General features: G+C 41.3%; 1 protein-coding gene across 3 annotated transcripts; it reads left to right on the forward strand.

Annotated features, from left to right (window-relative positions):
- Window positions 1-1538: 1538 nt before the first annotated feature.
- On the forward strand, window positions 1539-12656 carry LOC126520270 (uncharacterized). Of its 3 annotated transcripts, none has more exons than XR_008610192.2 (5): window positions 1539-1849; window positions 2601-2691; window positions 6831-7016; window positions 8834-8995; window positions 12551-12656. XR_008610192.2 is itself a non-coding variant. In XM_050169268.3 (5 exons), the coding sequence occupies exons 1-4, from the start codon at window positions 1578-1580 to the stop codon at window positions 8909-8911; spliced, it is 627 nt and encodes a 208-aa protein (XP_050025225.2). In that variant the 5' UTR covers window positions 1539-1577; the 3' UTR covers window positions 8912-8947; window positions 12551-12656. The 3 variants fall into 3 exon arrangements, 1 of the variants encoding a protein (XP_050025225.2); XR_008610193.2 differs by having other exon boundaries at window positions 12554-12656; XM_050169268.3 differs by having other exon boundaries at window positions 8834-8947.
- The last annotated feature ends 1449 nt before the right edge of the window (window positions 12657-14105 follow it).

Below are 14105 nucleotides of genomic sequence, written 5' to 3' on the forward strand. Positions count from 1 at the left end.
ATATATATACGCATCTTCTATTGCGGTCGCAGTTTGCCGCGCATATGGGCCTCGCTGATCATATGCGCAAATATATGCGTGTTCTCGCAATGTTCTCAAATTAAGCGCTTTGTAGTTAATAACACAGCATATATGTTTAAGTGAACGAAGAGCCGTGGACATACGTGCATGCGTAAACAAGCTTGCAGCATTCAGGTGCTGGTGCACTGGGAATGACATTGGTGCTCTGTATACGCCAAAAATTGTGTGCACTCTAAATCAGTACCGAAACGCAGGGAGTGGTATAATGACCGTAACGGCATTTACATTTTGCAACAAATGGTCTCGAAGGGGGCTGGCGGCTTATAGATCCAAGTACAACGGTCGGATGAAATTTTCGAATGCGGTAAGCAATTAACCCAAGTGTCAAAGGGCATTGCTGACCTGCAATGTAGTTGGTTTAACTCATTCCCATAATATTTACAAAATATCTCGTCTCTGACAATAACTGCCCATTCATTGAGACAAATCGATTACGCATAATCTTCACTGTTCATGTGTTAATTCTTGCGATAAGATGTAATCGCAAACATTTGGCGCTTCATCTTGAACCAAGACCGGTATAAGCGCGCTCGTTCTTGTACGGTAGAATAAAGAACGCGAACATGCACCGACATGTGTGTTAACTACTGGAAGGTAACTGAAGATGAAGGACCTATTACCGTGCCAGTACTGTGTGTACTGTCAAAAAGAAGAAAAAAATAATACGGAAAGAAAGAATGCCCAGTGCCGAGATGTAACGATTCAAGCTTTATTTCTTTTTGACCTAGAATGCAACACCATTAGTTCCATGTGCTTTATATATGGGTAATGTTATGACACAACTCATTATTTACCCGTTCATTACATGCACCAACCAGCCCAAATTATCACTATACTAGAGATTATGAACGCATCGCAGTGCATTGCTTTGCACTTCATTGCAGCACAGGGGTTAGCTATCCCGAGTAGCGAACGCTTTGGTTGACCTCCCTGCCTTTCTGCTTCTTGCATTCTCTCTCCCTTTGTATAAAACGCACTAACTTGTGGGAGAGAAAGTGTTCTCCTCTTTTAGAATTCAATTAATTGTCAAGCAATTATATTGCAGTCCCAGTAACTGTATCGACCGGGTCCCGGTCGAAGAAACCAACAGCAGGCGTTTCAAGACAACAGTGAACTGTTATGTTTATTGCGCTGGGCATTTTATACCAGAGCGAGGGAAAGGGGGTAGTGGAAATAGAGGGCAAGGAAAGGCACGTGTCGTTCCAGCGTGCCAAGATAGCTTGTGCTCGTTGAACTGATACCATACAGTAACTAGAGCACAAATGCAAAAACGAAACCGATTCTGAAAACGAAACCGGCACCAGGGGGCAGCGCGCGCTGCGCGTCCGTTAGGAGTGGCAGACGGAGCTGCACATGTGTAGTCAGCCGGAATTTTTTGTGTCGTGTTGTAAAAGTTGTTAATTTGCCGTAATTATCTCTTGATTTGTACTCAAGAGTGAAGCAAGACTCCAAGGAAGAGAGATTGACGCATCAGGAGCGAAGGACAGAAACGATGGATGGTTACGCTGCTTGGGTCTCGGCACGTTCGAATTGGCAAAGTTCCGAATTTGTCGCTGTGTTTTGTACGCTTGTGCGCTCGTCATTTGCCGTCATCGCGCGGAGATATTTGCGCTGGATGTCTTTCACTTCGTGTACAAAACTCTGCACGCTGCGGCATCGAAGAAGTTGTCCTGTGTTTGGGTGCACGTATGCGCTTGGACACGGATATATCCTGCTTGCTCTCAACGGGTGTTCAACAGTCTACGCGCACTCGTAACTTGCTCATGAGGTAAGTCCATTTTAATCTTATTTGGTTTGCATAACGTAGGTGTTAAAGTGATGTGTGGTAAGCCGGTGTCGCGAACAGAAATATTGTTCCAAAAGACCACTATGCAACGTCTTAGGGCAAAACTGACGCATGAATGGGGAAAGGGATCACCCCATCTTTTCAGATCGATTCCAGTCGTAGCGCGATCGGCTCGATCGCAATTTCCGTGAGGTACTTCTAACCTTTTGCTCACTCGCGTTAAAAGCGTAGAATAAAACTGCGTTCAGTTGCGCACTTGTATTGACGCTTGTATTGGCTTGAGAGCATACTGTATCCGATACAAGAACTTCTGTTAAAATACGGAAATAAACGTTCGAGGCAATAGCAGTCGCTCACTACCTGTGATCGTTACTTTCTTGCTTGGGTGCACGTTTTAATTGTGACCAGAAAAAAAAAGTTCTTTGCTCTGGCTGCTCTGCTGTGTTTCCTCGGTGCAACTTTTTGCAGTGCAGCAAGACGTGTTGCTTCGAATGATGTCTGGGCAGTCAAGGCATTCGTGTCAGTAAGCAAGCAGTAAACGGGGTATCAGTGCGAAAAAAATTGGACATACAAGAGAAGCGAATGGTATCATCATTGACTCTTTTATTTTACGAATAATTCAGTTGTATTACTAAAGCGGAGAGTGGATATGCATGAAAGTCAGATTGTATTGATACTCAGCAAAAACAAGGTAACTTATCATTACTAATCAATCCTTTTCTTTTACTGAAAGGCAAGTTGCTGTTGTGCTGGAGCTGAGAAGAGGTCTGCTGCCTGCAATGGGTCCATCTCTCTCAAGTTATCGCAGTATTGTAGCTCTCAAAGTGAGTAGATTTTTTTTTCTCTTAGCTATTTGCCACCTGAATCATGACTGCCACCTGCCACCTGAATCAAGCTGTGTAGGTGATCACTGTTAGTGACATTGGAGTGCTGGTGGACAAGCACTCCTTTATGATTGCAACGCATATGACAGAGTGTAGCTGTGGCAGTATGCGAAGGTGTTCATCTATAAGCCAAATTAGGTTCTTTGAGGTAATATGTTAATATATTGATGGCATTGGATTGTGGTCTAGCAGGCAAAAATGCTAAACAAGGAGAAGTAATTTTAATTTGCACTTGGTAAGATGTGCAAGCAAATCAGGCTGTTACACATGAAATGGGACATTTGTAGATGTCTTCTACAATGCTGCAGTCCTGAATAGCTTCAGAGTTTAGTGATACCACGATAATTTCTCTGTAAAGCATGCAGCAGAGTTTAGCATTGGGGGAGGCTGGCATCAACAGGCGTCTCCTTACTTAGTTAAATGGGGTTTAATGGCGCAAAAGCGGCTAAGGCTATGCTGCGCCAAACATGAGGTGTTTTAAAATCCAGTTAATGAAGGAAAAGGCTTTGTTAATAATCTATATTTTATGTAAAAATCCAGTGTCGTCTAGAAATTTACGAACGTCACATAATGGGACTAGCGGATCATCACCTAAAACTAGAGCAGGGTGTAAAGGTATGTGTAGTTGACATAATTTGTGCAAAAGTGTTCATCTGTGTGTTTCAGTCTGCGTACATGTGAGTAATATGTGCATAACTGTTTGTGGCTGTTGACATTTCTCGCATGTTGGTGTGTCTTCTTTCGTAAGTAAGTAATTGTGTGTGAGGTGTGTGTGCCCAATGCGTAGTCGGCATAAAACTACATTGATGAACCGCTCCTGATGGTAGCATGACTTCCACTCGCCAACTATGGGTTTCGTGAGATGTAGTTTGTTGTCAGCACAATGGTCCCATTCGCGTTGCCATTTCGCCGTTAAGGCTTTTCTAATCGCGTGGATGCTATCTTTGTATGGAAGTGTTGTGTTTGTTATCTCTTTGTTCGCTGCCATCGATGCATATCTATCGGCTGCTTCGTTACCCAGTATCCCAACATGACTTGGTACCCAGCAGAAGTGGATTGATCTCCCATATTTGTTAAGCGCGACCATGTTTAGTATGTCCCCTAACAGGGGTTCACACTCATATTTTAGGTTTAGAGCCTTCAGTGTACTTGAGGAATCAGTGAAAATGACTGTTTTTGTGCTTGCCAGTGATAATCTTTTTAACTACAACCCATACAGTGTAAACTTCAGCAGTGAAAACAGAGGCATGTTTTGGTAGACGAATACTTCTTTCCCAATTTTCTGTTACGGCCCCTACACCCACGTGTTCTTTTGTTTTGGACCCATCAGTGTAGAATTGCATGTGATTTTGATATTGGTCCTGAAGAGCACGGAATTCTTGTATGATGTGGTCGTGAGGAGTGTCTCTTTTCCTTAAATGTGTTAATGCCCAGTCGCACAACTGCGTGAAATTGTACCACGGGGCCAACCATTCTGGTTTCTTGGCAACCTGGAGGACTTCGTGGGGAATTTCATAATCCCGACACTATTGCTCATACCGCAGTACAAGTGGCCTAATCATGTTCGGTTTATTTGTGTAGTGTAAGCGTGAGTTGCACTGTGTGACGATGTTGTAGCATATGTGTTGTGGTGATGACTGAATTCTGAGTACGTAAGGAAATGTGAGGAATGCTCTGCGCTGCTGTATTGAGGGTTCGTTACATTCAACATATAAACTTTGAATAGGTGACGTCTACTTGCTGTGAAGTTCAAATGAGGTGTTACTGTTAGGGTGACTATATATAATTTATGGTTTAATTCTAATCTTGTATGAGGCAGACATAGTTTACCCACTTCGTTAAACAATAGAGATGTAATATCTATGTATACAAGTATTACCCATTCATTTATGCCATTTGGACAATGGGAGAAATGCATGGGTAATACTTGTGTACATAGACATTACATCACTATTGTTTAACCAAGTGGTGCCCCTGCATGCTAAATTTTACAGGGCTATTATTAAGTAATGTCAACTTTTGTTGTAACATTAAGGCACCTTTTATATTATTACAGATTACCACCATTGTGTACCATCACAGTGTGATATATACACTAAATGTATTTGACTTTGCTATAAAACCCTGCACAGTGGTGCATCATGAAATGTTTTTCTATAGTTTCTGGCCTCAGAATGCACTTCACGTTATATTCTTGTTTGCAACAAAACTATAACGCAGGTTTCTTTCCTTATATTTTGTGGCACTTCAAGCTGCGGCGAGCTAAACCACTGGGCAGCAATACTGGAATCGCTACTGCGTGTGGAGCTGTCTTCAAACACACACAAGGAATACATAATTGCTTTTTTAGCGCAAAACAATGGACACAAGAAAGACGACAGAACAAGGCGCTACTCTCAACTGACATCACTTTATTGCGTCCCTCCTTTGTAGACAGCAGAATCTAGAAGAACATGCGCTGTGAACACCATGTGCAGGAACCACCAACATCTGATAACAAGAGCACACTCATACAACAGAATCAAAAAAAAAAAACATATTGAGCACTGTACAAGGTTAAAGAAAGCGCACTAATGCACTGTGACCCCAATGACTGTATGAAGAAAGCTTCCGATAACTCTCTGGCGGTGGTATCACGGCTCTTTTTCAAAATCGTAGTATCACGAAACATTGCGAACATAAGCGATCCATACTAACAGGCACAGGTTCCCATGTGGCTCAACATTGTAAAATATGGAAGTGCAAAGCCATGTTTCGTGATACTATGATTCTGAAAAAGTGCTGTGATACCACCGCCCGAGAGTTATCGGAAGCTTTCTTCATACAGTCATTGGGGTCACAGTGCATTAGTGTGCCTTCTTTAACCTTGTGCAGTGCTCAATATGGTTTTTTGGATCCCGTCGCATGAGTGCGCTCTTGTGATCGGTTGTTGGTGGTCCCTGCACATGGTGCTCACTGCACATGTTCTTCTAGATTCTACTATCTATAAAGGAGTGCCGCAATAAAGTGATGTCAGTTGAGAGTAGCGCCTTGTGCTGGTCGTCTTTCTTGTGTCCATTGTTTTGCGCTAAACAAAGTGTTTATGGATTCGCACATACTAGCCCGCCAATGCATTGTGTTGAACGCAAAGAAATGCTGCTTTGCCTTCTTTGACTGTGTTGCGGGCACTTCTGAAGTACTGTCTGTCCAATAACCTTGGTGGCATGGAAGTGCCGTCCACTTCTATGCGTTGCTTTCTGTTTCATTGTGGCATCACATCACATTATATTCATAATGTGTATGTACTTTTTCTAAGAGACCCATATTCCTATCCTTGTGTTATATTTGCTGTCGCATTATTTGTGTGCAAATGACCAGTGCTCCAAGTTCCATTTTATCGCAAAGTAAACTACTGGTACCTAAACAGTTCTGTATATCAGAAAATCAAAGCCGAACTGCTGAACACTATCAAGCAGCAGCCTTAGTACAGTGTCAAGTAGTCAGATTTTATTGGTTATGCAGAGGCGCACAGCGTACCTCTTTATTACTTGCTGAACAATTAAGCTGTGTGAAAACTGAGTATTTATGTAGCTTCAACCACATGCTATTGGCCATTGTTCCTGCCCTCAGCAAGTGTGGAAGATTATCATGGCATTTCTTTTTCTAACTCTTTTTCCTTATTACAGTCGGATTACTGCATTTGTAAGTAGGAAACGGATCACATAGGCAATCAAAAGCCAACAATGTGTAAACTTGGAACATTGATTGTACAGTTTGATGACCCAGAATAAGTAGAAATACACCATAAATGATTGACGATTAACTTTTACTTGACACAGGGCTAGAGCATACAGTAAGCATACTGTATGCTCATACGGTGTCACATCAATTTAAATTTTAGTGTAGCTTTACAGTGTACGCTTCTATTGTTGCATTCTGTCAGAGGGATGCTAATGTTTCGCGTGTCTAGCAACTAGACTGTCTATATACAGTAGTAAAAATGTGCGAACTGTATCTTTTAATGATTTGATAGAATGTGTAGACCAATAAAGCCATACAATCAACGCACAGTGATGTGACTTTCTCTGCACATGTTGCAGGTTCAAAAAAGTATGGTGGAAGCTGTTGCCAAGGTTCCGACCAGAAAAGACAGCCAGTATAAAAGGGTCCACACCACTGATCTCTACTACAGGGGATGGACAGCACATCGAGCACCCTCGACTGAAGCCAACCTTGTACCGGAAGTTGGTGCTTCACAACTTTGCTGCAGCACTTCGTTTGCACGGGTGTGTGGCATTTCTTCCCCTAACATGCCTGCCTGATGTGCCATAACCTACCCAAGCAGTGTTTCGAGGTGTCCAGAATTTTTCCATTGCAGTGTCTACAGTGTAGCTAACATAAGTGGCGTGCAGTGGGGACACTGGTAAATGAGAAAAAACTAGATGTAAGAGAACACTATCGTATACGGGTTCAGATTGTCATAAAAGTGCTTACCAGACATGTAGAGACCTCCTAAATTTTAAAAAACCACAAAGAAAAGTTTTTCGGCAGCAATATTATCTGATCGCACGCACTAGTTAGTCCACCATATGCCCTGCTTCCAGGACAAGCGCCTGCATGACACCGCATTTCCACTGGCTTCACCTGCATCCGGTGCGGTGTGCTGCATCCAGCAAAACATTAGAAATCACTGGTGCACAGTGTTTTCTGTCCCCTTTCTCGACACCTACTGAACACATGGTAAACTGTTTCCAAAGCAAAAAAACAGAGGGAAAGGGCTCTGAACACATTGCATTTTAAAGTGGCTGGTACTGGGTAACGCAAGTACTGTGGCATAGTAGATTTGCACCAGGCAACCTGGGCGCCCAAAAAGGCTGCTGTTTACTTGCAAATGGCCAACGTATTGTGAGCATGTTGAAGTTCTTTTTTTATTCTCATCGCTTATTTAGCTAGTGGAGACAGCTTTCACAACTGGAGAAGAAGCCTTGGAAGCATGAAACACTTCACAAAACCAGCTTCAATATAACGTGTCTGCATCACAATTTCATGGCTGCATGAGTGAACCCTCTGGTTAACATGTAAGAGTGTTCATGATGTTTGCCATGCATTATCCACTTTATTTACAGGTCAACCCTATCTTGAGATTTAAGCTGATGTTGCGTTTAGAGAAATTATGGCCGAGAGCCAGCTTTTGAGAATACAGATTGAGCTCGACAGATTAAACGCCAGAACAAGTCGTTGAGGATTTCAGATCAAGAATCTTCAAAGGCCAGTTCATTTAGTGGTGTTAATATTCTGCTCAAAGTTGTTGATTGTTACGTTCATATGGTGCCCAACCATTGCGGTAACAACTTCACTTGGAGTACATAGCAAGGGTGTATTCGACGTAAGCTGCTGGCTTTCTTCTGTGTTTTCAAAAACTGGTTTCTTGTTCAGTTTAAATTTTCAAATTTTGCATTGTTTAGCAGGTGTTGTATCCTGTTTCCTTTTCCTGCAGCTTCTTAGTTAAACATCTGATTAGTGAACACAACTTGACCTTTTGCTTGATTTTCTAGATTACACGCCCTCGATGCAAAACAGTTTCACTTCAAAACTGCTTGTACTGTACTGAAAGAATAACTTGAAGCAGCCATAGCCACCAATAACACGCAAGAGATGATTATGAAAATTGTAATATTGTTTTTTGATCTACAGGGTGTCTTAACTATCGTGCACCAAGATTTAGAAATATGTAAATGCGATGTAACTAGACAAAATGAAGGTAATGTTGTTTGCCGTCGCTTGGAGATACTCTGATTATATTTTGCATTCTGCCTAATTACATAATTCTTAATTAGTTAATAAATATCTGAAATAATTAAATGAAATGTGTCAATGAAAAGTTGTAGAGCAATATGAAAGCCTCCTTATACACTTTTTTGTTACTGTTACTCATTGTGTGCTACATAAAAGTGTTTTTCCAAGGAATAAGCCTGCGAATACACATAAAGTGTCTTGAGTGGCCAGTCATGTGTCAGTCTTGTGGTGCAAAGCCACGAATACACCTTAAATGGGTTCTTTTAAGAAAAAGACTTGGCTCAGAAAATTATCCTTCTTTATGCAGCCTGTGGAGACAAGGTTTCTTAGACATGGCCATGGCCCTCAAGGAAGATGCCGAGGCCACAGGCAGTTCCTCCAGTGACCGTGAAAAGGTCCCCTGGGGCACAAGTCTAATTTGGTACCCCTACCTTTCTCCTGCAGCTTTTCTGTCTACTTAGCTAACCAGGTGGGTCAATGATGGCAAAGGTAAAAAAGAATCAACAGCTTCAAACGTAGAACTTGCTCAAGCTCAACGCATTTTCGGTGTGAAGTTTTTCCCTTATCATTTATCAAAAAACGGGTAATAAGTATATGATATGGTCTTCATACGGACGCCTCTTTCCCACAGAGAATTAGCAGTAAAAAAGCAGCTTATGAAGGCTTGAATATTAGCTAGGATGATGTGGCATAGATAGGATAATGATTATGAATGTTTCTGGTAAAGGTAGTGGTAGTAGAGTGAATAATCAGTTTATATATAGATTAAAAGACATTTCGTTCCAATGCCAGAATTTTAAATCATCCCAAATAATTCTTGCGTTTGATAGTCTATGCGCATTGAGTGACAGTGCTTTTTGATGCTTGCTTCTTGCTGACATCATTTTTATGCTGCATAATTCACCTGTTTAAATTCCCTATTTCTCCCGTTCAAGCAACTTTACATTCATCATAACATAGCTTGTAGATGAGTTCCAGAAACTTGCTGATGAGATTAGGGGGCGGCGTGCACCCCAGGCTTAGATATGCATTCAAGAGCCTCATATCTTGCAAATGTTAGAAATACTCCTGCTAAGCAAGTTCTTGGTGTCATACAAGGTTATTTGCGAATACGAATTTGCCTAAATTTAGAAAACAGTCAATCATTGGCATGATGCCATTCTTTCAGTGGAATAAAATCTGTCCTGCGTTGTAAATCTGGAATCCTTTATAATCCAGACTACTAAATGCCTCATGAGGGTTGTGACGTAAAATATACGTGTATTTATTCCTCGTTTTTTTACTTTAAGACCCGATAATGCTTAAACAGCAGTGAAAGAACTGAGATCACGGTACTTAATACTTTATATTGCTCCAGAAATCCGTTTTTCTGCCGATCGCAGCATTTGACACTAACAATTTTTGACAGAAAATGTGAGACAGAAGGCACATAACACTTAAGGTGGTGCTATTCACTTTGATTGTTTGGGAACAAAACTCATTATGTACATGTTATGGCCCTACGTGCCATTGCCTTTAAACAACAAAAAGGTAGGGGGTTTGCGTTTTGCAAAACTGCATGGAGGTTTTTACTGTGTGCAATTAAAATTAGAAACCTTCACAGCTGATACTAAATGCATTCTCCACAGCTTTAGGTTATACAGGTGCACTACTTTACACAGAACACACCCTTACCTCATCACTGCCCACACTCTTAGGCAAAGTTACACCCTTTGGAGTGACCCTTCTGCCACACAATGATAATCGTCATCTGCCTTGTTGCGTTTCCTTTCTTTAACGCTGCGAGCCCTGTACTTTCCAGTAACGAACGGCATGCACATTATCAGCATGATAGCATTCCCGAAAGGAAAGTAGCGGGCGTGGCGTTTTAAAGAAAGGAAACACATCAAGGCAGATAATGATTATTCTTGTGTGGCAGAAGGGGCACTCCAAAGGGTGTAACTGCCTAAGAGTGCAGGTGGTGATTAAGATTCTTCAAAGGTGTTTCATTGTATGGGATGGCACATCGCTCTTCACTTATTTGCAGAATATTGCATTCCGATTGTGTCATATGAGATGAATCCATTAGAGAGCTTTAACTTGCCCTAAATTTATTACAGGTCTGTACTGGCAAACTGGCAGCAGCTTGCAGTGCTTGTGGAAAAACAATTGTAACTGCCATATTATATGTAACTGCTAGTGCACAGGCATCGGCAGCAGCAATGGTTAGGGTACACTTGTTTCTTCTGTTCTGGGGTATGCATCCTCCACGAGAAAGTAGTTTTTTTCGTCTTCCTCTTCTACCACATTGGAATGTGAAATGGGGTGTAATTTGTAGGGTATATTCTTGCATAAACTTCATGAGCATTTATTCTTGTCTGTGCCACAGATCATTGTTGCTACCACTATAAAAGCAGTTTACAGCACCCGTAGGGAACAATCTGTGAATCTTTAACGAACAGTAAGGATAATGAATAATCGAATAATTTTTAGTAATTTTCAACAAATTTAACACTCTTTGCTTTCCCCTGTGGTGTTTTTCAAACTGTAATGTTGGCACAAGGTTTGTCTGCAGGATGTCATTTTGTGTGAATGAGTGCACTTGTGCGCATAACACCTCATCATCAACAATCTGTTGCACAGAATGTCATTAGCTTTCGTATGCATTGGTCACTATCGGCTGCTCCTTTGTTAGTTGGAATGTAGCATTTATGTAAAGCACATTTGATGTTCTAACAAAAAGCATTGTGCCCTCTTATCTTCTAATTCTCCTACTTGATGCCTAGTGCTATAATAGCATGGTTGACACCATGAGAGTCAGTGTGGTGTATAATTGTGTCTGGTGAGGGGGGGGGGTGTACATTAACTTAGCAACTTTTTCAGACCACTTGAATCAATATTGTGGAATGCTGTTTTTTTTTTTCAATCACTGTTACCAAGTTTCACTTTGGTTGTGGCAACAAGTTTAATGTAGCTTGCTAGCACTCCAGCCAACACATATAATGTGCAGGCATCTGTGTTGAAAAAAAGATCAGCTAATGGTTTGCGAGGAGCTAAGGTCCATTTAGACCATTAAATTTTGAGCTTACACCGGTGGAAATAACTGGTGAATGAAAGCACACCCAGGAGAACTGACCATAATATTTTCTTTCAATATAATAATGCTGAAGCTTTGAACTGCATATGAACTGACTTGTTTAAAAAATGACCCATTTCCTTGTTCAAGTAAGACAAAGGTTCCACAGCAAGACAGAAACTTGAAGCCGTCAACAGCAGCATGAATATAAACAGCGCTCGACGTTTTGCAATCTTGCACCTGGTTATCATATTGTCCATCCCATTTTTTTCCACAGGCTGTTCTTTACTGTTTTATGGTCATACCCAGTTTAATTTTAATGTCCCTATTTTTTAATATTTCGTTAATATATCTTTTCTTCATCGCCTTTTAACAAAATATATATTCGTAATGTGCCTTCATTTACCATTTGCAGTGATCTTAACCAGATGCATCTTGATACAAAATTTATTTTCCTTAATTCTTTGTTTTCCTTTTCCAAAAGTGCAAACTGTTTATCTTGATACCTATTTTGTCTTCTCGGAAGATTAGGTCTACTGGATTAGTGACTGCTTACATGTGTACATCATTTTCTGTTTTGGTCACCCCTACTCTTTGCAAGAACTGACAGTAGTGCTCTTACCCGCTCCATCACAATCACCACTGCTAAGCACACCCTTCCTTCCTTTATTTTAACACTTTGGCTTCTCTTGACCTATTATATGCACCAGTTTCTTCCCCAATGAGGCTAGGGGCCAGTGAGCTATGCACAATCCAAAACAACACAGCCAAGGAAAACATTTGCTACCCTAATGACAAGCACCTATGTCGAAATGTTGGCTATAGCAACATCCCTTGTTCCAACAATGTTGGTCTACTTACATGTTTTTCTAACACAGAAGTTACTGCTTTGTCGTGTTCTGTGATTATACTTTTTTGCCGCTTTCTTTAGGATGGATATTCACGAATACTATTTGTTTCTCCTAACAGCAGCAAGTTTATCCTTGCAAGCATTTTGGGTCAAGAACAACTTTCACCAGGAAGAAGTGCAAGACGAGTGATTGAAGAAAATAAAGTTGCTTCTGTGATCTAAGAACTTGAGGACTGAAATGTTGCACCTTTGTGTATATATGCTATGCAGTGCATTCATATCACAAAGTACAAAGTGTTTTATCTCTGCAGCCATGTCAGTGTGTTGGCAAGACAATTTTCTCAATGGTGACCTGCTGCTTTGTCTATGAGCTGCCTTCATGACATTTGCATTTAAGGCGATGTACTATCGTGGACAAAAGTACCCTGGAAGTGCGAGCGTTGACCAAATTGCATTTCTGTTCAAGACCGCTGAAAACAGTGGGTCACGTATGCACATTCCGAACGCAGATGGTAGCACGGCTGCTCCCAGCAAATAGTGCACCATAAAATTCGGTCGACTCTCGCACTTCCTGGGAAATTTTGTCCCCGATGGCACATTCTTCGAACAATGGATATGCTCTGCAAGATGAAATACGGGAAGCACCTGTACTTTAACGGATATAGTACAGATTTAGCATACGGAGTCTTTCGTTTTCTGAATACGGCAAGCACCTGTATTTTAACGGTTATAGTACAAATTCAGCATACAGTGTGTTCCGTTTTCTGAATACGAGACGCACCGTACTTTTACGGTTATAGTACAGATTCAGAATACAGAGTCTTCCGTTTTCTAGATACAGAAGCACTCGTATCTTGTATTACGGTCTCTCTTTTACAGTTGTCCGTTCTACGGAAATGACCGTTCTTAATTTACGGAAGAGTGTTCGGTCACAAATTACCAGCAAATTTTCTGTAAAGTAAGGAAAATTTTTTTTACAGTGTAGAACATAATGAAAGTACTTTTGAATACCTATGCTTTTTCTAATAGACATCTACATACAACTTATTCTCTCATGTAACACGCAGCTGCAAAGAAAAGCCGAGGTTGCACCACCCACTCTGAGTCAATTTCCTTAGCACTGTGCAGTACCTGAAATTCAAGCTTGCCAGCTAGAGAACATGACAAGTTCGCAGCAAAATGGGGCATAATGTGATCACGGTAGTCAAACAGGTGATACCTCAGGCTGAAGTAAATTCAACAAGGGGACTAGTCAGGGAAAGAAAATCCAAGCAAACAATTTCAGCTCACCTACATGCATACACAGACGCCACTACGTAGGTTCTTGTTGTGATGCCCCATGACCTAAGTCAGCATCAAAGAGGTCCATTAAAGAGTGGCACACATGCAGTGGCACGCACCCAGTGTACATACACAAGTTTGTGTCAAAAAAGTTCATTGAAGAGCTGCATCTACCCAGTGGCCCCAAGTGATAACCAATGGCCACAGTGACACACCCATGGTAGCCCCAGGGGGCACGTACTGAATTTCCACAATTATAAGGAGCTTTTTCAAAGTTTCTTGCCTCAGAAGACGCCTCGCATTATATAACCGACATTGACACAAACAACAAGATCACTCATAGAAATCGGTGTCAGCAACCTGCCAAACCCCCCTCCTTCTACACACCTTGCT

This window comes from Dermacentor andersoni, chromosome 5 (assembly GCF_023375885.2).
Source record: "Dermacentor andersoni chromosome 5, qqDerAnde1_hic_scaffold, whole genome shotgun sequence".
In the NCBI taxonomy this organism is placed as follows: Eukaryota; Metazoa; Arthropoda; class Arachnida; order Ixodida; family Ixodidae; genus Dermacentor; species Dermacentor andersoni.